Source organism: Triturus cristatus, chromosome 9, assembly GCF_964204655.1.
Source record: "Triturus cristatus chromosome 9, aTriCri1.1, whole genome shotgun sequence".
Classification (NCBI taxonomy): Eukaryota; Metazoa; Chordata; class Amphibia; order Caudata; family Salamandridae; genus Triturus; species Triturus cristatus.
The window spans coordinates 182,109,193-182,137,005 of record NC_140592.1 but is presented as its reverse complement, the minus strand read 5'-3'; the positions used below and the strand labels follow the sequence as shown (position 1 = coordinate 182,137,005).

At 43.8% G+C, this 27,813-nt stretch overlaps 1 protein-coding gene across 1 annotated transcript in view; it reads left to right on the top strand.

Moving 5' to 3' along the window:
• The first annotated feature begins 3,616 nt into the window (after positions 1 to 3,616).
• ATXN7 (ataxin 7) overlaps positions 3,617 to 27,813 on the top strand; it is a 312,870-nt gene continuing 288,673 nt past the window's right edge. The window contains exons 1-2 of the mRNA XM_085624702.1: positions 3,617 to 4,046; positions 6,060 to 6,128. Of these exons, the coding sequence (XP_085480828.1) occupies positions 3,794 to 4,046; positions 6,060 to 6,128 (322 nt within the window). The 5' untranslated portion in view covers positions 3,617 to 3,793. The remainder of the gene's footprint in view (positions 4,047 to 6,059; positions 6,129 to 27,813) is intronic.

Sequence of the window (27,813 nt, the reverse complement as noted above, 5' to 3'; positions counted from 1 at the left end):
TAAGACAGTTGACACGTGTAGTTGAGTCGACTGCTAATATTACTGCAAGTGCCCTTGGTAATTTAACAGCTGAACTTCAGGCGGATAGACTCATGACGTTGCAGAACCGTATGGTTCTAGATGTTGTTCTCGCAGATAGAGGTGGTGTGTGTAAAGTTATCCATTCGAGTTGTTGCATTTTTATTCCTGACAATGCTCCAACTGTCTACCAAGCCATCTCGAAGTTGCACAAGATTTCCGAGTCCATACACGTGGACGAAGGTAATTGGACGCTTCTAGGATGGTTTTGGGGCCTGATGTCAACTTGGGGTTGGAAGATTCTGATGATCGTAGGGGTTGTTGTAACGTTTCTGTTCACGTGTTGTCTTTGTGTACAGTGTGGTCCTGCCTTATGTGGCCTATGTGCTACAACGTGTATAAGACGGCCATCTGTTACCAAGGAGACGTTGATGAATAGAATGATGTTCCAGCAGCAACTGAACGATCTGATGAATATTGAAATAGATTCCGATCTTGACTAATGCTTGCCTACATGAGGGCAAAAGGAGCGTCTGAGGTTCCGTGTGGGACGGAACGACACTTTTGAGTGGTGACGAATATGGATGTGTTGGGTATCTACGAACCGCAAATGACGAGTATAGTGGGTGTACGCAGTTTCGCTACGCAACCACGTATGGCTCGTCTTATTTTTGGGTTTGTTCATCTGAACCCTCGGGTTCCATTTTAGATACGGCATCCATTTTGTTTCTTGCCCTCAAGTAGCCAGCGAACGGACTTTGTCCGCTTCGTGACCCTGGGACTCCCAAGCTTACACGAGGGACACGTGTTCCTTTGAGTATGACTTTTATGACGAGGGAAATGACACGACGAAGGCAGATGGCCCCGCTCAAGGCTCATCTTGCCGTGCCGGTCTATTGTTTCAGTCATGCATACATTAGACACGGGGTCTCTGATCCCGTTATCAAGTTTCCTTTACTACTCCTAACACTCTTCTCTAATCTGTTGTGCATCCTTGTCCTTTCTTTGCATCTGTTTTTGTCCCTTCTCCTAATGTGTATACGGTCAGGATGGAATGTGTTTTATTGCAGAGAAGATATGTTTTTACAGTTGGGAACTGGCAATACTGTTGTAATTATGTTCCGGCCTCCTGAAACATGAACGCGACTCTGTTGAAGTTTATTGTGGGAACTGAGTTGTAATCTTTGTTCACCATACTGTTCTATGGGAAAAACGTGTATAAAAGGAGCGATCCACTTTTGCAATTCGAAGCAGTCTCCGAGAACCTACACGTTGTGTACTTCTTGTGACCTCTGTATCCCTGCAGTAAATAAACGCTGATCTCTGACGTCGCTGGAAGTGTCCCGTGTCTCTGTGTTTGGTACGCCAGAACAGGTAACCCACGAAGGTTTCAGGTGTTGTTCCCTGGCACCGCTGGGTCTTAGAATAACCCAGTCCTTCAAGCGTCTGGTCGTGGGTGTTGCTGTATTGGAATAAATCTTACATTTACAATCTTCAAAAGGACTCTGTATCTATTTTATAACAGTCTGTCAAAGATTCAGGGAAACAGCTGTCCAGCAGTGTCACCGTCTTCTCCGTCAGCATAACGTCAGGAATCGGGAAAAGATCCGCGTCAACTCACTTTTCTACCATCTTTTATAATGAAATTAACGTCAAAATGTAACAAAAATCAGTTTTAGGCAGTCCTGATTGGCTGGTTTGGGGTCATTCGGTAAAGTTCTCACATAGACTATTGAGTTAGGTCATCACACTTGCTGGTTCCGGTTTTAAAGGCAGTCCTTTGTTTCGTGAACTTGGCGATTCTCCCAGTGTGACCTTGATGGGTACAACTGGCATGGGTCAGGACGAGGCCACTGTTGCTTGCGGTGGCGCAGGCGCACTTCACCAGAAACCTCGTGAAATGGTAGTAGTCACGTTGTGTGTCTCGGTCAGCCATCTTTTCTTAGGCCCAAATGGTTAACTTAAGCGAAACAAACCCAAAACATAATTAAAACATGGAAATATCTAATAAAATGTTAAACCCTCACTAATTCCCCTATGTGTATGTAATTATCTAGCATAATAGCGACATTCAAAGCGTTTATATTCACCCAGTGATGTCATCTGGTGCGACTTACAATTTCATCACAAAAGCAACATATATCATGCAACATTCTAATTTTCTAGCATTAATATGCGTACGTATATTAATTTACAAATGTTATTAGCCATGCAGAATGCAAATCCCACGTGTAATTCTTACATTAGTACGGTTGATTATCACTCCACACACGTTAATATTATTATAATTAATAGATTATTCTAATTAGTATGAACATGCAGGAGTTGGGGGGTATACAAAATTTTATACTACCCACTCCATCATATGTACTTGTATTTTCTACTTTTCATGGCCTCCAATTACCGAAATAAAGTTTGTTGAATGGAATGGTATTTATACTTCACTCAGTTATTAATGTACTGTACCTTTAATGTGCTCCATGACATGTGGAACACTGAGAATTCTAGAGTGCTCATGCAACTTCAGCTCAGTTGCTTGGCGACTCTTGAAGTGGCTGGTACGCTCCTATGGATTATAGGACATGTTCATCATACTGGATTTGTTTCGGTGGTCACTCTAACCAGGACTAACTTCATCCAACTACCGACGGCCAACCATTTACTTTTTAATTGACGAACCTGAAGCGCTTGCCTTTTACCGTCCCATTTAGCTATGTGGTTTTATAATGTTAACTTGCGGCTGGTCGTCATATAAATTATTGGATCGCTGGTCCTTCTCTGTTCACTGACTGCATGAAACGCCTGCCCATAGTCCAGACGACTAGCTGGGGATGGAATGCTACTCGTCTACTCTTTAATGCCGGCGCGTATAATGAAATGCCAGGCGTTTAACGTTTAACATTTAATTTATATTTCTGATGGTCAGTTCTGCGAAGTAATACAGTATTTTTTGTAGTTCATCTGTTTATCTAAACATTACCACTCTACATAGTTCGGCGTGAGGCTACGTTACACAAAGCTTCCGCTATTTCACTTGTGCCCAGTATGAGACTGTGAATCGAAACCTATCCCGATGTGACGCAGCCTGCTCTTATGACGCAACCTTTCTTTTTGTGACGCGCTTCACACGAATAGGATTTCAGTGCAGACTGCAGAGAGCAACTACGAGAAGCAGTGAGTATAGAGAGAGGGGCACAGATTGGCTTTGACACTTGGACGAATCCGCAGATAATAGGAGGCCATCTTGTAAGGAATAGTGTAATGTAACTCAAAATGCAAGTAATCAAATAGCTATCTTAGTATGTCTATCAGTGTATTTTTTTTAGGGATTTCGAATCTTTTTGTCAGTGCGCAGCATTTGTTTTTAGAAACTGAATGTCGTTTTTGACTCCCTCATCTACTAAAGTTATTAGTTTGTTTTAAATATTAAAAGGTTGTGCTATGCGTTGTCTGCCGCTGTTTTCTTCCAAATTACCAGATTTTATATTCTCCTTATAGACAAATAACGGCTGGCCAGAAATTCCTGAAGTTACGTTCACATGGTACATTGCAGCGTTGTCCTACTTCTTTGTTGATTGGTGTAGCTGTGACGTAGTTGGAGAGCTTGAGCCTGTTTGTACGCAGGCGCGTTAGTCGGCGCTTGCGCAGAGTAGTTGGGCAGTGGGAACATTCTAAGCGGTAGCACAATGTGACAGAACGCCGGCGCTGTGCTGTATGCTAGCGTTTGTCCCCGGCAGAGCGGCGCGCGGAGCCCCACACCCCTGACGTCATCCCGATGACTTTCTGTTCCCTGCCAGCGGAGAGAATGTCGGAGCGGGCGGCCGATGACGTCAGAGCGGAGCAGCGAGGTGGTGGCGGCGGCAGAGCGGCGGCTGCCCGGCAGCAGCAGGGTGGAGGCGGGGACAGGAACAGCGCCGCTGTCGCCGCAATGGCGACCAGAGCAGCTCTGCCCAGTCCCGAAGCCATGCTGGGGCAGCCTTGGAACCAGTGGCTGCAACACGCCAAGCTGCCCCTACACGGACTGCACGGTGAGCATCGAAGAGGGAGGGGGCGTGAGAGATGGGAATTCTACAGAACTCTGAGCCACTGCTCTCCCCCAAACCTCCCAATCTGAGGCTCTGCCCTACTACAGTCATATCTCACTATTCTTCACTTAGCAGTTGTAGTGCTCTACTCGCCATTAATCTAGCATTCGGGACGCTTACTTACTTAAACCATCACAACCTGTTCCCTTCTTCCAGTCTTCAGATCAGCTTGATTTCCCTCCAGTAAGCAGGCAGAGCACCTTGGATAATAGCAACCTTTGCCCGCCAGTGATCCACCAGCTTTCTCTTGCCTCCCTGACCTACGACCCTCCCAATTCACCAGAGCCCTAAACCTTTGAGTGAGCAATTACACTTTCTAATTTTCCAGTGAATCCTCGGCGCCCCAAATTCCCCAATAAGCCAGTGAGTCATTAGAGTCCGATACTCTTCACTAACCCTTCTCATCCAGTGAACCTTTATCCCTAGGCCTTTCACTTCTAAAGATATTGAGCTATTCCACATAACTCGCTATAATTCACGGGGCCCTGTAGATTTGTTGTATTCTGGCCTTTCCAGGGGCTGCAGTATAACTTTATTTTCTGATCCAAGATCAGAACCCACCTTTAACCGCATATATTGCCGTTCTCTAACACTGATCCTCTAGGTTCCTTGCCCTACACTGATGTTTTCTCACTTTATACTCACATGAACGATGCTCTGAGTCCAAACTATCTAAGGGGGCCTGGCATGCTTTAAGTCTGCTTCTTGGAACCCCTTCTAAATTGTGCGTCATCGAAGTTAAATCTGGAGTACCATGAATAGGCCATGTCTGCAAGGTCTTTAATTTTCAGTGGCGTTCATAGAGCAGATCCCCTGTAGCCAACCTAACGCTCCAGAGTTCTCTTTGTCCACCATCCCAATGGAGATGTTCTTCAGATCCCTCTGTATGTAGCATACATCAAAGATCAGCCAGTTTACTTTGTTCCATCTAAGCTACTCCATAGTTTGGGGCATTGTACATCCACAGCATACACTGTATCCCCGAGTTGGATTATTTTAGTATCCTGCATGCATTGTGCCATGTCATCAACCCTCAGAGTTTCTTGTCAAAGCCTGCCACTTTGAATATTGTGTCTTAACATTCACTCAGAAACCATTGCTTTTTCCTCTAAATGATTTCAAGCAAGTGGTCCAAGCGCTTGTCTTGCCGAGGTTAGATTACGGCAGTGCTACCCTCTGTGGCCTTCCCAAATACGCTCTGGCTCCACTAAGTGCTTCACTTAACTCGGCTGCTAGACTGATTACAGATACCAAGCAAAAAGATCGTATATCCCCAGTGCTAAAATCCCTCAATTGGTTGCCCTTCAAAGCATGAATTCAATTAAAGATTGCTGTTCTTACACACAAAGCCCTTCACCTTAATACTCCTACGTACCTTGCGCAAAAAAAATTAAACTATCCAGTGGCGTAAGAACTTCAAAAAGCTCCTCTACCCTCCTCCTGAAACCAATCATCCTTAATAAAAGAAGTTGTCACCAAGCTTTCTCCGGAGCTCCCCTTAAGATTTGGAACTCTCTCCCACCGGAAGTTCGCAGAATCTCCTCATTGACGGCGTTCAAAGTTGAAACCAAAGTATTCCTAATGAACAAATTCATGCCCTAATGGGGTTAGACTCACGGGCCCGTTGACATTGCACCTGCTGACTTTGTTCTTACGTTTGATACAGCTCCCCCTTATTGTACACTGTCTCACCCTTGCTGACCGCCTACACCTGTTTATTGTATTACCCTCCTAGTTGTATTTTGCACTGTATTTTCTTTCTCTCCATTCCTCTTATGGATATTGTTATAGATATTGCTTTTGTCCTTCCTCCCATCATATTGTAAAGTGCTCTGTTATTCCTCGGGATCTTGTTCGCGCTATATAAAACTTTATAAATAAATGTTTGCCTGTTGCAGTGAAACAATGGACTTGCCATAGAACTAATTATGCATTTTTTTTTTTTTTGCAATGCAGCGACAGATCCTGAGGAAACTTTCAAGGAGCATGGGAAGAGTCGAGAAGCCATGAGACTCAGCAGGGAAGGTGAGTGCATATTCTTGTAGGTTGTGAGAATGAAAGAGCATTGCTCAACAGTCAAGCTCTTTTTCCTGGTTTTGAGGCAGTATCTTCTGCAGGTGTCTAGTTTTCCTTGGAAGATGAGCATTGAGGCTTGGTGTTTTTATTCTTAAATGTTGTCTTCAATGTTTGTTGTGGTACCAGTTGAGGGTATTCATATTTTGTTACATGTGTAGTGATAGGGTTGTGTTCGCAGATGCCCCTTGTACAACCTTACAACTAGGTGACTGATCTTGACATTAAGAAAACTGCCACCACGGTAGTCGTGTCAAGGTTAATACCAAGGTATCCGCTCGCAGTTATATATAAATGGAATTAGTTTGACTAAAAGGAAGACCATAGAACTTAATTAAAAGTTCAAGCCATCACTTAATGTAATCATACAATTCAGCATTGTACAAAACAGCCTCTTTTACTGTGCCAGTACTGTTTTTCAAGATCATTGGTAACATGTTCATCATCTGTAGACGTACTGTTAGGACTTTGATTAAGTCTTGAATTTGACCACCACATAGTTTGTATATTTTATCGTAATGTTCACATTAAAATATCTCCCAATACCTAGTGACCTGAGTTAAAATTTAGAAAATAATTTATTTTCATTGATGTTTCAAATGAAACTTCTTGTAGTCTAGTTTTTCTATAGTTTATAAAGCAAGGATCTTAATACACCATATATTGTTCCTCGACCACATTAAAACTGGCCTGTTGCACTCCTGTTTATATAGCATTTTGCCTTTCTAAAAGTAGAACACGACAAAAAACTCTTTTATAACTGTAACCGTCTAGCCTACTGCGAGATCTACAAAAAAAATCAGATTCACTTGCTTTTGTCAAGTTTATCTTGCAGTACCAATTCCATCTTGCAGTACCAATTCCAATTGCATCACTTTGATGCCTACTCTTAAACTTAAACATGGTAACTTTCCACAATCTGTTCTGTACCCCCGCTCCTTCTTAAATGTTACTATGGACTGAGTGGTGCTCAGATAATCTATAATTATAAAAGAAGCCCAAATACTCACAGTTGTAAACGTTGAAGTGCGAGATTTTATAGTATAGAAACTGAGAAGTGCCCATAAACATGATAAACCATGTAAGGTTAAGAGATGGTCGACTGCACAGTTGATTGTTTTGCTGCTGATACATAAGGTGCATGATCAACAGCCTTTACTTACTTATTAGTCATGAATTAGAAAGGGTGAAGTTTGCTGATGCTCACTCGGAGGATCATTTCAGTAGTAGCAATGTCTAAAATGTCATTTCTGATTTTGTTAATCATTTAGTAATTGTTTAAGGATTTGTGGATGTTTTGTACCATGTAGGTAACTTAGTTAAAAAGCAGTGGAACAAACGTGGCAAATGAACGAGCACTTGAATGTTGCAAAGGGTCAATTGCAACGTGTATCACGTAAAGGGAATTAGGTGGCTGTAGTGGCTTTTTAATTTGGAGAAACGCTGAAGTGCTTTTCTGCGTGTTTGATGCTACACCTGGTCAAATTCCCAGCTTGCAACCTTCTGTTTTTGAGATTGGAAATAGCTGGAGAATAGAATTAAGGATTGCCTACTAACCATGTACACTTGTGAAAAGAGTTTTAAGTTCAGTCTTCACCTTCAGTCTCCGGGTTATACTTCTCTTCGGATCAGTTTGGGGATTTGAATACTGTAGAAGAATCTATATTCTTTCCATCTGGATTGTAGAGATGGCATTAATGAGTGTGAACATATCCTAAATCAGTTCTCCCTATTGAGTATAACAAGATCAAATACATTTTTTCGAGAGAGCGAGAGTTTGAGGCGAGTTTAAGCAGCGCCAACTTGCTAGGTTTTAATCTGAGGAGTAAGAAGGATTTTGCATTGTAATGGCTCGTGGTTTGGTAATCTATCTGAACTGACTGCATGTTATGCAATCTATGAGTTTGTTTAGGTAGGTCTTAGATATTTTCTTCCTCTGTTTTGCTTATTTTGGAATGTCAAACCATTTTCGTTTGCGTTTAAGGATCACATGGGTTGCGTAGGCTTTTTCGATCATTTTTCCTGTTATTTTCATTCCTTAATCTCAAGACTGCAGAAGTTAACTGTTTTTTGGAGGGAATCAGGGTATTTGTGTTTTGAAAGAGCAAAGTGGAATGTTAAGACATTGAAAGGTTCTCTGCATTGATACAACAAAACCGTTGCAATGTTAAAGTCCAATTGTCTGTTATTGGCATCTCCATTTCATTTCCACACTCTGTATAGCAAATTTGATGTGTGTAATCAAACCATGAAACCTGGATTACTAGTAAAAGCCAAAGGTGCACATGTAATGTGATATTGATTGATTTGTCATAATGTTACTTTTTGCTGTAGCCTTTTCCAATTATAGCTATGCCAAAAGTTAATTTTTATCTTAGCAGTGTCTTGATTGCATTGCTGTTCTCAGCCATGGTGATAGTCACATTGGTCTTCCGGTCTGCTTGCACTCCACTTGATTACCTTTGTTTAACATACTAAAGTGGTAATGACCGGTGCAAAGTGCAACTTTGGAGTCTGATCCACTTTTCAAGCTCCCTAGCATCGCTTGCAGAAACAAATGGCAAATCTGATGCACCACCTTCACTACAGTTCTGAGTATTCCTCTTCATTACTATCGTGAAGATATACCTTACAAATTAGCTACCCTTCAAATTTTGTTAGTGTTTAGTTTTGTTAATAAAACGCACCTCATTAAATATTTCCAATTGATGAACTGGAAAATATTTCAGCGCCCCCTTGAAAACCTAATGAAAGTTCCCCTTTCCTGTTTGCTCCCTGCTCATCATATACTCCTAAAAACTACGCTGCTAACTTATGTTTCATGGTAACTTGGACAATGCTAACGTGTTTCGCAATAGGTTATACATCGCTTCCACAGGGAGGAAATTGATAGTTAACCAATAATCAAAACCGAATATGGCAGAATAATATCTACCATATTCTAAAGACAAAACAAAAAGGAAATGTAATTCAGATTTACTGAAGTGAACTGAAAAGGATTTGTCATTATTTACAACATTGATGTAAAATGGAATTCCTAATTAAGTCCACAGCATAGTTTTTAGACTGACTTCTGCCCTCGTCATTTAATCAATTGGTTGGTTTTGAAAGTGAAGGGGATCATGCTATACAAGTGATGAAAACAAAGTCGAGCTGGCTTGTGCATAATTAACTTATTAAGTGCTATTCGGGTAAGCTTGCTTACATGATGTGCGGTATTCGTCATCATATTGGAAGAGATCAGTGTGATGGCATTATGGTAATTCATTATCGCGCTTCTAAGTTGAATGCATCGGTATAGAACATAAAGACAGAAGATATGTTCATAATCGCAGATAAGTGTGCCTGTGCTCATGAGTACAAATATCAGCCCGCCTGTGGTTAAGGTCGTAGTACGATTGGCACGGTAACCCTCTATTTGTCACACAGAGATGAGTTGTTATGCAATAACGTGAGCTTCAGGTAGTGCACAAATAACCCTAAAAATAAAAGGAAAATGAGCATGAATATTAGAAATGTGACTAGCAAACTTAGCAGCAGCACTGAAGTCGGAGCCAGCATAGTTTTAGCTAAGAAATCTCAGCCTGCAAAGTAATCGCATAGAGAGCTAATCAAACCTATTATGTCATTGATCTGTGTCATTTAATAAATAGGTCCCCAAGACAGCTGTCTCAGTGTTCTGTCACAGTGTTAGGCACTGAGCTTTATGACAGGGTAAGGCAAGATCACATATTTGGTCACTGAGAACGCGGAATTAGTACACGTCCCATATAGGGTCACAACATTGCCATCCATGCACTCCCCCACAGTGTGGCATGTTATCTGTCCAGAATGTCTTTTGGCTGCCTCAATCGGGTATTATATAAATGCTACTACACTTAACAATGCAGGCACTGATTTAATACGTTGATGGAATAAAGTTGTACTTCCTGATGTAGCAGCTCCCTCTGGTTTAAGTGATTCTCCAGCTGAGTCCAAGAAACCTGGGATGTATACTGATTCTAGGCTTCATGTTCTCCCACTAGGGCTGCATGTGCTCCCACTAGGGCTACCGCAAGTCATTCCTTGCAAGCAATCTCCATAGCCTACCACACACCAGCAGTTGCCAGTAATATGGGCAGGGCCAAAGGTTGTTTGACGACGTTTGTTTCTCTTTCCTTCCCTTTGAAGGTGCTATGGACAAAGTGCGATTGAGTATGCTATCAGATCTTGTTCCACTGTTATGCCACAGGGCTACTGCTAATAAACCTATATAATAACGTTTTTGACCACTGTAAGGCTGACCTAGTGCGCTGTTTACTTAAGGGCATTGAGCAATGTACCAACTATAATCAAGTTGGCTGTGCTTTGGTACTGCTGGGGGATTTTAATTTAAAAATCTGCCTGTTCTGTCATGAAAAGATTTTTGTGGGTTGGAGAATAAGGCTGGGGTTCGCATTACCCATTTTTTACATTGTCCTCTTGATGATGAGCTGAGTTGTTTTGCTAAATTTGACCTTAATTTCTCTTTTGACGCTCTACACAGACTCCAAAATACTACACCCACTCTTCTTCCCAGATATCCACGATTATATCCCTCTTGCTCCTCCTCAGCCGGTGATCGGTACCCTGAATTTGTCCCAGTGTTGCGCTAAGTTTCCTGCAGGACCAGATATTGAAATGGAAGAGGTCATGTGGGCTGTATCTACTTGTCAGGTTTGGTGTGCTCCTGGCCCAGACGGGCTTCCCTCAGATATGTTTAAGGCTAATATCTCACTCTAGGCCACTCTACTGGCAAACGTCCTTAATGCCGCCTTAGTTGCTGACCCTCCTAAGAACTGGTCCCATGCGACTATTGTTGCTATTTTTAAAAATGTTCCCCACTGCTATCTATGTCCTATCTCGTTGATTAACTCCCCTGCAAAGATTGTGGGACAAATTCTGTTGGACCGTCTGCGGCTTTGGGCCGAGGAATGCATCATACTCTCAGATCTGCAATTTGGTTAATGTTCCGGCCTAGGAACACCCAAGTAGTCCATAAATCTATATCTGTTAATTGTCAAGTACACTGTGGCCAAGTGGCATATCATGAGCGAAATAGGGGGGAGATCTTTACACTGTTAACTTCCTTAGAGATCTGCACAATGATGTTACTGCCAGTGTAAGGTATGGCTCAGGTGGAAAAATCACACCAGCTTTCAGCCTGACATGGGGCGTACACCAGGGCTGTGTCCTGGCTCCTATTCTCTTTTCCCTCCTACTTAAACAGCTTGGAGGATGAACTGCTAACCCTCAGGGCAGACTGCCCTTGTGTAGGCGCTCTGAGTATCCCCACATTAATCTATGCAGTCAAAACTGTCCTAATTGCCAGGACTGCGAATGGCTTACAGCGTCTGCTGCACAGCTTTTGTGAGTTTATGGCCAGTTTAGATCTTATGGTCAACTAAAATAAGACCCACATGATGATCTTTGGGGGAAGGAAGAAGGTTAATGTGTCCTTTGTAGTAAACGGCAAGAAAGTTGGTTCTGTTCCTACTTTTTTTCTTCCTTGGTATATACCTGGATACATGTCTCTCAATGGGACCCCTGAAGACCAGTAGAGCCTGTTGTATTCTCAAAATCAGTGGAGGCAGTCTTTAATTTTCTCGTAAACGTAGTCAGAAACCAATAAAGGAACTTTAGACTGTTTATAAAGCCAAATGCTGTGCTATTTCCTCATATGGGTCAGGGATGTGGGGTATTGAAGATCAGGGGGCTCTTGAAAAAATTGTGAACAGTTTTTATCAAGAGATTCTGTCCCCAAAGCAGTAGTTCCTTTGTTTGCCACACCGAGACAGTGATTGGCTATATTAGCAACTTCATCAAAATTCAATCTCTTCTGTGGCTTAAATTTTGGACAAAAAGCCAGACATCCTTTAAAATAGGACTGTGCTTGCAGACTGCTTAAAAATCGACCACTGTTTAAGTATTGCTTGGTTAAGGTACATACAGAGTATATGCTGTAGTGTGGGGCGGGAGGACTTGCTTTCCTCTGCTAGCAATGCATTTGCCAGCTTTATTAGGGACCCTGAAGAAGGCGCTTTTAGAGGGATGTCTGGAGAATAGAATGCAGAGTGATGTAGATAACCAGCGGTCCAGACATATATGGGGATTTGTCCGGCTGGTAGTCCTGCGCCATACTTGCTGTGGGCGGGAAACATGCTTCATTAATTTTTACTGACGTGGCTCAGATTATGCACGGTGCACTTTCTTGCTGCTTTTCTGTCACAAGGCTCATATTGTTTACACCTTCCTTTATGTCCATGTGCCGCCAATCACCACAAACTGCCTTGCATTTTATGTTTTTTTGCAAATTGTTTTTGGTGCTGATGACTCTTATCTGTTGCCCATCCTCAGGGCGGCCAATATTTGTTACTGTAGAGCCACCTTTATCTACCTGCAAATTCCACCTGTGACTAAGATTTGCTTTTTTGCTGCCATATATATTGAACGTGCCATTTAGCAAGGGGCTACTGTTTTCAAGTGATTGATGTTTTAGGAATTTTTAGTTGGATATTTAATGTATTTATGTATGCTGAGTCTGTTATTGTTGTAATGACTGTCTCTTAAATATCTGATCTTTTGGTCAGATCCCTCTCTTAAAAACGTTTTTCGAGGTTTTTGTCCCTTTGGCTTTTGTCTGAGCTCTGTGGTAGCCTCCTTGACAGCTGATGTTGTACGTCTGTCTTACATATTGTCATGAACTGAGACTGGTATTTTTATGTTTTTAAGAAGATATACGGTTTTGAATTTTTATGGTTCAATTGAACCGAAATAAAGTCAATTGATTGGTTAAATAAAGTTATAAGTTTAGGAGTATTATTGTTTTTGTTTATTTTAGATGGTTACTTGTAAAAGTACAAAACATAGTCCTCTTGCACCTCAAGGCACCGTGGGAGGGAGTGCTGTAAGTTGTCTGTTTATTATTCTCTCTGTTTAAATTATAGATGTGGCCGTCGCTTTAGGGAAGCAGCTGATTTCTTAAAGGTTTTGGTTTTAACAGAATACTTATTGAGTTCAAAGTAATGCATTTGTTTTACTCCACCAAAAGAAAAAGAAAACGGGAATTCCGTGAACGTTGGTGTTAAATGTTTTGATATTTAATGCGGAGCAATACTTATTTTTATTTATTTTTATTTTTTAAGATTTTCTTTTTGGAGTTTTGTGTTTAGGCCACAGAGGATACATTCATTTGTCATGTATTAAAAAAACAAAAATGAGTCAACAAATGCAACATCATACCATCTTGTATAGCACCTCTAGTGCTAGCTTTAGCCCCAGTCCCTCACATCAAGAGATAATTAAGTACCCATAGGTGTGTTACAGTACATCGTACACAGCTTTAAAACACAGTTCGCCCATAGTAGTTATACATCAATTATTGGTGTGGACTCCCCTTTTGAAGGCAGTGAACCGTAGGGTGCTAAGAGGACAGCCTCAGTTATTGAGGGGGTGTGCGAGTCATGTGGGAATAGGATGCACAGATGGATCGGCAAGCCATTAAGTCGGGAGGGAACATCTGCAGCATCTGAGACCTGGGTAAGTAGATGAGACTCCAGCGTCTCCCATATATCCATGGGACTTGAACTATGTTTCAGTAATTCAGCATAGGTAGCAAGCTGGTCCCTACAATAAATCAAATCTTGCAGTAAGTCCATAAATTTTAGAGCCTGGCCTCTAACCCACTTACACGCTACTCGTCTCTTTGCTGATACATATTTCTGAAATCTCGCTTGTTTGTCCCCCGTGTGTCCCTGAATCGCCTCCAGTGTTGTGAGGGTGAATACTCGATCAGCCATGAGCGACAGTGACCTGGCCAGGTGGAGGAAGTCTGCCCTTTCCACACCGCACCTGGGACATCTGTCATCTGGGTGGAGATTAAATCTATGTAGTCTTGCAGAAGTATAGTGCATCCTGCGTAGGAATTTGTGTAATGCGTAGCCTACTGCTCAATGCACCCTGTTTGTTGACAGTAGAGCCACTGCACATCTGTGAGGGGAGCACCCAGTTTCAGATCCCAGCCCTCATGAACTCCTCCACTCCGTTCAGTATCTCCTACTGCGCTGTTTGGTATTGGAGGGACACCAAATGTGTTCCTTCGGAGTTACGTAATGTGTGCTAAGTGTGGGGGGTTCCCAGTGGTAGTGGCTTTCACTTCACGTCCTAATCTGATGTATAGGAAGACATCTAGGGGCGTCTCTCTAGCATACAGTGCTTCATGTGTAGTGAAAAGGCCATCTTTATACCCCCCCCCCCCAATGGTTAGCACCCGCCCCAAGCAGCATATTCCAACAGGCAGTTTCATGAGTGTTAAATGGATGCCTGGTTGTGTAGCAGAATGGAAGGTGAGTACAGTAGAGCATTGCCTGCTTTTTTACCCAGTTTGTCCCATGCTACATTGGTGCTGGAAAAAATTGGAGTCAGGGACATGTAGCCCTGTTCAGTGGCAAGGTGTGGCATGTAAAGGGCAGGCTTGTATGAGTAAATAGTGTGGTGAGTTTTGGGAGCACAGATAAGAGCTCCATGTCTTGAGCTTCAAAGGCTCCCCTCCCAAATGGTTGAGTGAGCAGTTCCCATTGTATACCCGTATGCTTACGCGCTCAGGCCAAGCGAATCATCCGTGTCCTGAGCAATTTGAAAAAAAGGTCTCCCCGGTGTGTAAGGAATATTAAGAAACGGGAACAAAAATGTTGTCAATATGACCATTTCCATTAGGGAAATCCTCCTGCCAGGGATAGGGGCAATGAAAGCCAGTGGGTTATGCTGTCTGTCACACTGGACAGGACAGTACAATAATTTGCACATATAGGTTAGTCTCTATTTCTAGACCCCTTGATGCCCAGATACCGAAGACTTGAGTTGCACCACTTTAGTGGGAAATATGGTTGGAAACTCTGGATAACTGCTGTTAGAGGGAAAATATTACATCTCTCCCAGTTTATCTGGATTCCCGAAATCCACCAAAGCACATAACCTTTCCTACAGTTTCTTGGAATTCAGACTGGGCTGCCCTAATCTTCTGGCCACATCAGGATCTCGTGGCATCCCCGGACTCTAAAGACTTAATGTCCCCCTCTATGTTCTTAAGAGTAGCTCATAAGTGCTTGTAGCACACAACCACTCTTAGACAGGCATAGCCCCCACACTGTGACTTTAAAGGCTTCCCAAATAGTACTCAGTTTGGGGACCGTGTCCCTGTTCTTGTCAAAAAAGTCTCCAATTTCTTGTCCCAGTTACTCCCTAAAGGAATCATCCAATAGTAACAGTGAAGAAAGTCACCACACTTCGTATGGCGAAGAGGTCGCCGGGGGGCTTGGCTCCAGGAGGACCGGGGAGTTATCTGAGTAGGCGCAAGCTAAATGTTTAATTCCCCTTATCCACGACCCCAGCCCTCGTGATAGAAGCCAGTGTTCTAGAACAACTTGAATGTACCCCTGAGTGGGATGTCCCTTCTTTCACCTGCGGATGCGTTGTGCGCCAGGCATCCAGCAGCTCATGTTCTATCCTAATGCCATGGACTTGTCTGGTGGCTACACTGTGGGAGGTGGAGGAGCCATGTGGCCTAGCCAGTTCTGCATTTAGAGCCAAATTGCAGTCCCCAACCCAGAAAATGTAAGTGGTTCCAATATCTAATATTAGGCCCTATAGCCTATTGAAGGACTGGTCGTGTTTGCACCATAACAGTTAACAATGGTGTATGCGAAAGATGGCAATCTGTCCCACATCAAATTATAGCACCCCTGGGGGTCATTACGAGACCTCAGTGGGATATACGGTGTTCCCTTACTCACTAGGGTCGCCGTGTCACATGCACATGAGGATTGCGTAGTCAGTCACTTATAGGAGGCCCACCTTGTGGCAAATGTGTTGTGTGTGTGTGGCATCAACAAAATGTTTGTGTATGTTCTGCCTATCTAGATATGCGAGTAGGTACCTACACTTGCGCGCATCCCCCAAGCCTCTAACGTTCCATGTGAGGCAGTTGATGTGGATATGAGTGTCTCTAGACTACATGGATTTAGTGTCTATCATCCCTGAATAAGTTGCAAAAAGCTGAGTGGGCAGCCCAGACGTGAAAGTAGTTTAGGTTTATTCAACCATTCTGACAACAACAGTATAGATAGATGTGCACAAGAGAACAAACAAAGCTGCGTCCTTCCTGCCCTTCTTACACACTGGCGGCCCAAGCCGCCAGCAATATTTCTCCAGTCTGAGCCCCAAGAACTGAAGATGAGTCAATAAGGGCGTTGTCCCTAACATAAAGTGGAGTAGGACATCCACCCATGGGGATGCACAATCATTGGTAAACCAAACAAAGGGAGAATAGGAATGAGAGGATGAGGAAGGTGTAGTGAGCAACTAGAGGTAGCTGGTGAGAGGGAAGAGAGCTCCCTAATAGCAGATCAGGTACGTAGAGTGTAGCACCAAGAAGGGGTACAGGGGAGTTAATCCAGGTGAGCAGAAGACAGGAGTTGCAAGTGAAAGAGGTATACTACCAACTATCGTAATCAGGGGTATTCTACAGGAGGTTCACAGAGAGCTATGCAGAATCACCTTGCCTAGGTGAGGGTGTCTGGGGAACGTCATCAAGTGCCCATATACCTCCGAAGCCAATATATCGGGGGAATACAAAAAACTGTATACATGGTCAGGCACAACGAAAGTGTTCAATGTAATGCCAACGAGGCATGAAAATAGGTTGATGGTAATAAAATGTCTACTCGACCCTCAGTCCAGAGTCGTCGGGTTGTACGTTACAAGACATGATGCTGCCAAGTAGGATTAGTCTTTCCACTGTTATAGCCCTGTTCTGAGAGTGTTGAGAAGGGCGTGGACGGGTGTGTCACGCAACACTGCCGGGAGACTCGCGTCGTACTCAACCTAATGAAGTATCCAGGCTATTGCAGGGAGGTGAAGATGCAATCCTTACCCTTATGTAAGATGCAAAGACGTGCAGGCTACAGAATTGCATAAGGGATGTTGGCTTGTTGGTGTTTTTGTTTGGGTATATATTTTCAGCTGGCTTCCTGTACTGCACCAGTGAAGTCTTGATAAATGGACACTGCGTTTATCTCAAACAGCAGAGTGTTTCATCCCGGGCTAAGTGAAGGGCAGTATCTCGGTCTCGGTAATTCAAAGTTCTGGCATTTACTGGACGGGGAGGGGTGCCCAGGGGTCATCATTGCTCTGTGCGCTCCACAATCAGCAGCTTGGAGAATGATTCAGTGGCGAATAAGGTGATGAGTAGGCGCTCCACGAAGTCCTCCATTCGGCCATTGTTGATGGCCTCTGAAATCCCCGATATTCATAGATTATTTCTACGGGATCTCACCTCCAGATCTTCATTTTTGGCAGATATTAGTTTAAGCACCTTCTCCATATTGAACAGCTGTTACCCCACGCCCTCTTCACCCCCTTCCCCGCTGGACACAGTGTCCTCAAATGCAGAGATTCTGTGCTCTGCTTCCGCTATGGAGCCATGCTGCTTTTTTAATTTGTGGGTGATAGCGTCCATTCTGGTGCACATACTGTCCATTTTACTCTCAATGGACGTAAGGCTTTTCTGCATAGCGACAAGTAGGGAATTCAGATCTGCTGCCTCGGGAGCTCCTTCCATTGAAGAAGCTTTAAATCCCATTTTGTCAGTTCCGCTCCCCAGTGCTTAAGCAGATCTATGGGCATCAAACTGCAACTTGGTTTAGCGCCCAATAGTTTTTCTCCATTGTTACAGTTGGCAGCGCGTCAGTCCTCAAATATCCTGATGTTTAGTGTAGCTGTTGTGAGCCCCTAATCAACGTTGCTATTTTGTATTGCTCCTCCTCAATTGCCATTATGTACCTCATTGATGTGGCAAGCCACAAGGTAAATTTCATCAGCATTCCTTATTGTCATGATGTGCTGTAGAATTCTCTGGAACTTGCTCCCCACATACATTTCCGGGCACATACACTGCGCCGCATACACTACATATTCAATTTTACAGTGGAATGCTTTGCGTATCTGGTATGTGGTATTGGTTAAAGAGGAGCTGTATTCTTTGGTGTTTATACCATGCTGACAAGCTTTACACTTGTGGCACTGCTGTCACCCCGGGCAGCTTCTTAGCCGATACTGAGGAGTGGACATCTCGGGGCTACCCACCATCGGTTCCTGCTGCATAGATTTAGTGTGGTGGAAGGTGAGCTGAGTTTTACTGGGCAACGTGTGTCCTATGGTGGAATCACATTAAATAAGGTGCCAGTGTTGTGGAAGGATCTTTCTCACGCTCTGATTTCGTAAACTAAACCCTGTGATTATCCTGAGCTCATGTTGAATGTGATCCCTCCTAGAGAAAAGCAAAGTTTCGAGTTTTTTTTAGATTTAGATTGTGTGTATATGTATATATGTGTGTGTGTGTGTGTGTGTGTGTGTGTAATATATATATATATATATATATATATATATATATATATATATATACACACACACACATACATATATTCATTTTAAAAACCATAGGTTTCACACGTTATAGTTAGGTGGATATTTCACTCGTAAAAAACCAATGAAATTTCCCCCGTTATAGATAGTTCAGATAACTATAACTCGCGCGCCCGCAATGCACTGCGGACGTCATATATTACTCATGACATCACTCATGACATCACTGATGACATCATCCTTGTGATAGAGTGGCGGTTGCGCAAGTTATAGTTATCTGAACTAACTATAACGGGGGAATTTCATTGGTTTTTTACGAGTGAAATATCCACCTAACTATAACGTGTGAAACCTATGGTTTTTTAAATGAATTTGCAAGGTTTTTTAAATGCTAATTCCTAACTATAAGGTGTATGAAAACTATAGTTTTTTCAGTGAATTTGTACGTTTTTTTAAATGCTAAGTTAGGTATGTATTATTTTTTATATATATTTATTTTACAATAAACTACGTATTAAATTTTTTATTTTTTTTTGGTTTTTCACGGTGCGCGCACCCCCGCGATTTAAAAAAATAAATAAAAAATTCTGCCTTCAGGGTCCTTCAGGGACCCCCTGACAAAGGCTAGGGGGTCAGAAACTCTCTACCCTGCCCCCTTTTCACGTTCGGCACCTTCCTTTTTCACTCTCTCACTGAAAACAAACAAAATGGCGGCCGATACTTCCTGATTTCGAACGTTGACTAACATGTAACCACCAATCAGAATTACGCTCGCGCACGTTAGGGTGCTCGCACGGTGCACGCACGGTACGTGCTTATAGATATTTATATGCTTTTAAATGCTATTTTCTCAGGAACTACTGAACAGATTGACACCAGACCTGCAAAAGGCACTTCCCTGACCTGAGGACTACCTCTCTGCCAAATTTCAAGTAATTCTGTTCAGCCGTTCGGGCTGTACCTTCGACTAAAGGTCCTATGGGAAAATGCATGGGGAAAACGCGTTTTGGGACCCCACTTTTTTCTCGGCCCCCACTTGACGTATCGCCCCGAGACTTTCAGGGTAGGAGCTGAGCACCCCATTAGTTTTGAAAATTTCGCGAGAATTCGTCAACCGGCGCCAAAGTTATCCAAAATAGAATTTTCAGATTTCCTATGGAAACACGGTCCTAACTATAACTATCTACTGGAAATAAATATATAATCTCAAAGGGTACAGGTACATTATAGTTAGGCCGACATTTTACTCGTATAAAACCAGAGCAATTCAACAGTTCTAATTAGCTAGGCTAACTAACTATAATGCGTGCCCCAGCAATGCACTGCTAATGACCTCACATATTGCATCACTCATGACATGGTCAGTTGCATCACTCATGACATCATCCCATGACTGAATTTTAAAAAAGCTTGAGTGTTCAATATATATACTAAGGTGTATTAGTGAATCAGTGGGCATATGAGTGCCTGTATGGATGATTCAGTGGGTGTGTGACTGACTGTATAAGTGAGTAATAAGGTGTCTCAGTGAATGTATGGGTGAGTGACTAGGTTGTGAGAATGTGTATCAGTCTGTCAGTTGGTATCTAAGTGGATGTACGAGTTGGTGAGTGGGTCCGTGAGTCACTGTTTGGTTGATTGATTGGTTGTATGAGTACCTGTATGAGTGTCTGTGGGGAGGAGAGAGGGTGTGTGACTGCCTGCATGGATGAGTGAGTGGGTGAATCAGTGTCTGGGTTAGTGAGTGCGTCTGTGCGGGGGTGTGGCTATGTCTGTGGTATATGGGTGAGTAACTGCATATGTGAAAGGCAGTATAGGTAATTGTTGGAGTATATGAGTGACTGTAAGTGTGACTGAGTGATTTCAAGAGTGGCCGTATGGGTGAGTGTGTGCCTGTGTCAGTGATTGTATAGGTGAGAATGTGTTAGTATCTGTATGAATATGAGAGTGGGTGTTTGTATAACTGTATAGGTGAGTAAGTGGCTGTGTGATTGATTTTATGGGTGAGTAAGTGAGTGTGTGAGTAGCTTTATGGGCGACTGACAGTGTGTGATGGCTGTTAGGGTGTATGAGTGGATATATCAGTGGCTGTCTTGGTGAGTGTGTTGGTGTAAGTGTGGGTGTATGTGTAACGGGTTTGTGTGTCAGTGGTTTTGAGAATGGTAGTCTGGAAGTAGGAGTGGGTGCATGAGAGTTTATATTGGGGTGTGAGTGTATGTGTCACTTTCTGTGGCTGGCATCATTAGTGATGACATTTGAGATGCCTCACTGATGTCACTCAGATAACTATAACTGCTGAATTTCTCTGCTTTTGTACAAGTGAAATGTAACAGGAGGGGTAGTTGGCCCTGAGGGACGTCCTTGGGGGCCAACTACCCTTCCTGTTACCTCCAGTAAGTCCCACACAGCAGGATTGCGGAGAGGTTGTCAGTCCACATCCCCTTTCTCCACTACTCTGCAAATGCGCCTTCCAGCACACTATTCGTTGAGCGATTAAGTCCCCTTTCTCCAGAGCATCCTTGTGGGCCAACTAGTCCTCCTGTTACATCCAGTAAGACCCACAAAGATGCATTGCTGAGAGGTCATCGGAGCCCACGCCTCCTTTCTGCTCTACTCTTCAAACGCAGCTCCTGGCGCATTACTGCTTCTGGGATGAAGTCCACTTTAGTCCCGAGGCCCTCAGGAGGCAAGGGGACCTCATTCCCTCACCAGCAGTGCCCACTTTGTCCTTTAGGCATGTGAGTTCCTTAGTGACCTCATGTTTAGCACCCACCACTGTATCATTCGATGTGCTGTACACTGCCAGTTTAAAGCTTCCCATTTCAGCAATGGCTAGGAAGCAGTGTCAGTGTTTTCAGAGAAATATGTATCGATGGTTGTGGGTAGCGTTTCCCAAAACACAATTTTATCCAAACGTCATGACTGGAGACGCCAGGCTGGTATTGGAGTAGGGACCCGACCCCATGAAAGCGTGATCTCAAGAGGGTTGTGATCTGATATTGTTTGGCGAGATATGTGGCATGTGTAATGGAGAGGTGGATGTGTTGTGGGCAGAATAAAAGGAGTATTCACGTAAACCCACATTATGGTCAGGCCATACGTCTGACAAACCCCAGCCATCCACCTGAAGGCGCAATTTCTTTGCCTGGCACACTGAACACGCACCAGGGAGGGAGTGTATGAGTGATCCAGGTCTATGTCTTATGCCTTATTAAAGTCCCCACCCAGAAGCGGGGGATCATGAGATCAGTCTGCTAGTGCGGTTGATAAGTTGACCAAGAATTTGACTTTATCCTTATTGAGCGCATCTATACAGCCTAATCTTATGGGTTCCCTGTCCAGTGTGCCCCTGAGTAGGACATAATGACCCTGAGTGTAAACCTTGGATTCAAGCACTCCGAATGGGACACCCGCCCGCAACCAGACAGCCACACCCTGGGAGAAGGCAGAGTAGGTGGTGTGGAACAGTTGACCTCCATCTTTATGCAGTTTGTGTGCTTCGGAGGACACTAAGTGGGTGTCTTGTAGGAATACTATCTGTGCACGCCGTCTATGCATCTGAGCTAGTATTCTATGCCTTTTATGTACTGACCCCATACCCCTAACATTCCAGGTAATAATGTTATCGTTTGTGGTCACAATCGAGATAAGGGATTTGAAAAGTCCATAGTGTACACATTTCCCAATAGCATTCCAGCCCCCTCTGCACAAAATCATTAAATGACCACCCCAAACAAGAACAGTCCCAGCGATTCACCGTCGTTCAACCAAACCTTAAAACAAGCAAGAACAATGTGAACTATGAAATAACATGTACATTAGCCATAGTGGGGGGTAGCAGTATCCCAGCAAGGGGGGTCTAGGAGGTCTTAGAGCATATTTGGAAAACCACAGGACAACCTGACCCAGGATCCCAGCAGGTGAGGCAACCAGGGTTGAGGCTGTGGCTAAAAACAAAAAATAGTATTATGGTGAAATAGACATGGCATGTTACTTCACAACAATACAGAAGAGGAGTCTTGCATGACCTAGGCACTGGCTGAGTGTGACACAGCCCCAGGTGCAGCCAAAGATGGTTGTAGAGTCAGAACCCCAGCAATAAGAGCTGAATGAGTGGGCATGTGTGTGCTGGAGGTATTTCCGGTGTTTACCGTTGGAGGTCATTGCTCATCTGGGGGGGTGATTGATGGAAACCGCGCCGTGCTGCCAGTTGAGTCTGAGTCCGATACATTATTCTGGAAGGAGCTGGGACTGATGGGTGGCTGGGCAGTCATCAGCGCTGACACTGATTGGATCAGTGCTATTTGGCCCTCCAGAGCCTATTGTGGAGAGGGGAAGCCCTCAACGCCATCTCACAGTGAGTTCTCGCCATCTAGGTGCACGTTGGGATATCTGCGCGGCTGTGACCCCGGGGTCGTGCCTATCGGAGTCTGGAAAATGTTGTTCCAACTATTTCCAAGTACTTTCTGGGTTATCAAAAAAATGGGACAGTTAATTGCGTATTTTAAGTTTGGCTGGGAATAAAAGAGCAAAAGTGTGTCCAAGAGTAGGTAGGTGTCTTTATTTCCCAAAAGGAGGCCCGCTTGCGCTGTACTGTAATTGTGTAGTCCTGGAATATGGCGATCCTAGAGTCGTTGATGAGGGTTGGTGTTTTTTTCACAAGCCGCTTGTAGTATCACATCTTGATCCCTGAAGATGCAGATTTGAGCTATTATAGTTCATGCAGATGCACTGAGCTTCTTGTTGGGAACATGGTGCACCATTTAAACTGTGAACATGTTAGAGAGACCAGTAGGGGCCACCTCCCTCCTGAGCCACTCCTTGATGTATGGTGTTGCCCGCAAGGCCTACGTTCCTTCTGGGAACCCCACAATCTGTAAATTTTTACAGTGCGACTTTCCTTCTGCATTTTCAACTTATTCTTGGAGGTGTTCTTCCAGCTGGCACAGTAGCGAAATCTGTGCATTATGATCTATGTTGCTTGGGGATAGAGCAGCCAGTGTAGGCTCATTAGTTTTGACTGTCTGCTAACTTACAATCGTCATCCTTTAGTAGGCTGATATCTGTGGTGAATATGCCCAATTGTTGTGCAACGGCTGCTCGGAAATCACCCATTTCCTGGAGTATAACATCCAGTTTGTCCACAGGAGGTGCTGGTGAAACATTTCTAACACTAGGAGAGTGGGCCCGTGAGCATTCAGAGTGTGAGGAGCGGGAGCGAATGTGGGCCGGTGGACTCCCATTTTTGATTTTGGTACGCCCCATTATTACTGTACAGGTGACAGTGCGGTCTGGTGGTAAAGTTGATGAATCTGCTGCACAGTTCGTTGAAGTGTGGACTATGTAGTATACAGTATGCGAATGGGCCACAACTTGGTTTGACTCTTCTCGTGATCTCACTTATGGACAGGCTGATATTGGCGAGGAGCAAAGGAGAGGGTGTAGTAGACTGGAAGAAGCGGTAACACCCCTTGCAGGTAGCGCAATAAAAGGGTCTCCAACCGCTCGGCTCAGCGGCACACCCAAGTGTTGCCGTGCACACCCCTGTGCCACCCTCCAGTTGGTGGACAATAGAAGCCTCACTTCGCAGCAGCAGATGGGGAGCTGGCATGCTCTTCCATTATTAACCCGGCGGGGCCCACTTGGTGAACCAGGGGACTGCTCCCCAGCAGTATATGGAGAGTTCTAGCAATCAGTGGGTCTCACTCTCCCTTCCCAGCCGCAGGCATCCTCAAATTAACACGTCAGGCAAGGAGGGTACCTGTATTATAGCATTCACAGGTGGACGGGCACAGGACCCCAGGCAGGCACTCCGGTGAAGGGCAGCCAGTGCCAACGTTATTTTTCTTCCACCCCAGGTGTACCAGAGGTTCACACACACCACCTCAAGGCCGCTCCTCACGTAGAGTCATGTGGCATGTTGGACGGTCAGGCGGACTGTTGACTGAGATGCTGGGCTGACCCGTAACCTCACCAGAGGCTGCAGAAATGCTCAGTGCATGTTTTTCTCAGTGTCTTCGGTAGTGCTGCCCCCTCAGGGCGTCTCACTGGGAACCCGGAGCCCAAACCAGTCCATCAGGGCTCACACTGGTCCAGTGCCCCACTGCTGTCCCGAGATGTCCTTCAGGTCAACGTGGCGTGCCACTGCACTCAACCGGCCCATGATCGGCCCTCCGGTGCAGAGGAATAAAGGTACAGGGCCTATATCAATGGTCCTTCCCCCGTGTGCCGGGTCAGTACAACAGCAGTCTACGTTACTGCACCCAGGGCTACCACTCTGTTCAGTACAGTGCAGCCGTGCCTCACCCAGGCTGCAGCGCAGCCAGTGCACCAGGCGCACTCACTGGCACTGGGAAACCTTGCGGGTTGGGATCTGCGTGGGACTAGGCCTCAGTTGTTATGCAGCCCATGTGTTAGTCGGCAGTGGGGGCTTGGTGTATCGGATGTTTTAGCAAGTGTTCGCCAGCCGCCGCCTCTGAGCTCACCTTGTGCCCAAGGTACTCAATTTATTTTTTTCTTAAAGGAGCATTTGGCCAGTTAGACCATTGTCTCTCAATACCGCCAAAACATCTTTGATCCTTTTGTCATGCACCTCCTTCGTGTTTCCATAAATTAGTATATCGTCCCTTGTAACACACCTGTTGAGGGCCACACATAACCGGATCTCACCAGAGTGTTTGCGCGTGACAGCGATCAATGCGACCCACTCTGAACTTTCAACAGGTTCGATCACTCCCTCCTCTCATAACCTCTTGATCTTGGACTCTACAGCTTCCTCATGGAGATGGGAATGGGACGCACTCTGGATTTGCAACATGCTTACGTTTTATTTGGTGCACATACCCTTTCAAGCATCCCATTCACTCACTGAAAACTTAATGGAAATGCACATTCATTGTTTTGCTGGACCATCCTCTCTTGCGCACCAGGAAAGTGCAATCCCTTGATAAACTTCTTAAATTTTAAAGGTGTCAGGGAGTTAGGATCAAGAATGACCCCTAGAGCTCTTTGTTGTGGCCAACGCAAAACACTTCCTCCCTTAACATGGACATATATTTTCCCTCGTATAGCTTTGGTCCTGAACTTAATCTCAGATTCAAAGTATCCCCTGAGATCTATTCTTTGACCCCATACCCCCATAAGCTCCTGGTACTACATCCGGGTCCTTTAGGACAATTCTGCTACCAAGTTTTTTTTATCAAACACTTCATTAGAAATCAGTGAGCCATGTCCCAGAATCAAACAAAGTCTCCACACTCAAATTCTCAATTTCCACTCGATCCGTGGGATGTTTCTTTGAACTTCCCTGACTAAAAACAGACGGAATGCATTCTTCCCCAGATCTGATTCCTGAGAAGCAACCTTGAATGATCGAACAACACTTCGTAAAATGGCCCTTCTAATTACAGTTTGTGCATACATTTATGTCAGAACATTTCATAGAAGCGGCAGAATGTCCCGAGTTCCCACATCGGTAACACACCCCAGTTTTAAATTTAGGTTACTGTCCTGACACCATCTTGTTTTTGCTCTCATCTTTAACCTTCAAGTCTTCCTCCTTCACCTCAATTTTGCTAACACTATTTTTTTTTCCTTTCTCCAATTCATCCATACAGGCTAATGAGTGTTCAACTCGCTTAGCAAAGGACACCATTTCATGCAGAGGTGTCGTCCTTTAGCCACAATTCATATCTGATTTTTTTTTTGTCACTACAGCATCTCAGTAGGAATTGATCCCTAATTCTTCTCTTTAAAGTGGTCCCAAATTCACAGTGAGAGGTTAATTTTCTGAGGCTTATTACATAATCTTCCACACTCTCATTGGGTTTCTGTTACCTCATACTAAAATGGTAGCGTTAAAGTATGGTACTGACTTTTGAGAGATAGAGTAGATCTAGCTTCTTTAAAAATCTCAAATCCTTCATCTCCCATGTCCGGGAAATTCTCAAACACCTCCTGTCCTTCACCACCCAAACAGAATAACAAAAGAGGTTTTTCTTTCACTGGAAATAGATGTCCCACATACTCTGGAATAATGTAGCAACGTTTTCTTCCATTTCGACCAAATAATGGGAGGCTCCTCTGACGTGAGAAGGAAAAAAAGGAAGAGGTGTAACATTTTGCTTGGTGGAATAATAATGAAGATCTGCAAGGAAGCAAACAGGACTACTAATGGGTCTAAAATAAGACAAGTAAGAGAGGTATGTTGCAATAATGTGCAGGAATAGATTTTCTTGCAGCGTTAATACTGAAATTGCTGCTAAGACAAATGAGTAGGGCTATCAGGTCCACGTCACCGGTTTAAAACCGTTAAAGCCAAAGTAGTAGTTCATCCAAGTAGGCCCTTTTATTGAGAGCACCCGATCCATGTACATCCAACCATCAAGTCCAGAGACAACTGACTAAAGGTGTTCAGATAGATCAGCAGTATTCGAATTGCAGCACATTCTACATTCTTTTGTAAGTAAACTCATCCAGCTGATGTATAAACCACCATTGGAAAAGACAGTCTATAATAGAAATACCTCACCTAGACTGGATCACGAACCCTACCCTTCGTTATGACGTCTCAAATCAAAGCACAAGGCACTTTATCCTGTTTTGCACCTTGTACTCAGTCCCTCGGTCCTTCTTTTTGGCCCGCATCTTGTGTAATACAAATTTGAGAATGCACGAAGAGTGTCTTGTGTTCCTGCACTGCTTTGGTTCAATAAAGATTTGTTTTACAATTTTAAATTTTTATAAGAGTGACTTTTATTATCAGGAGAAAGTATGAATTTGTATGCCTGTGGTGTTCCCCTGTTTTGTGTATTCTTTATGAAGATTCCATTTTTTGTTCTGATTGTGTATACTTGATGTCCTTCTGCTTGCATTGTGTATTTATGTGCTTGCTTTTAGGCTTTTGGCGACTAAAGACTATATCGATTTAATTGTATTGCCTGTGCTATTGATATTACTTGGGTCTTCATAGAGTCTGTTACTGTACTTGGGGTCACTCCCACCTTCTTTCTCGCAACTGAATTAATCCAGTGTTGTATACATCATCTGCCGATATAAACTTATTGCACTTGTAGTAAGTTGTAGTGCCAGAATTAATCTTAAATGCCACCTTATGACTCCAAACTATTGTCCCATCTGAAGTAAGAAAAAAGTATTAGGGAACCACACAAATCTAAATATTACCTGTTACTCCTAGTGT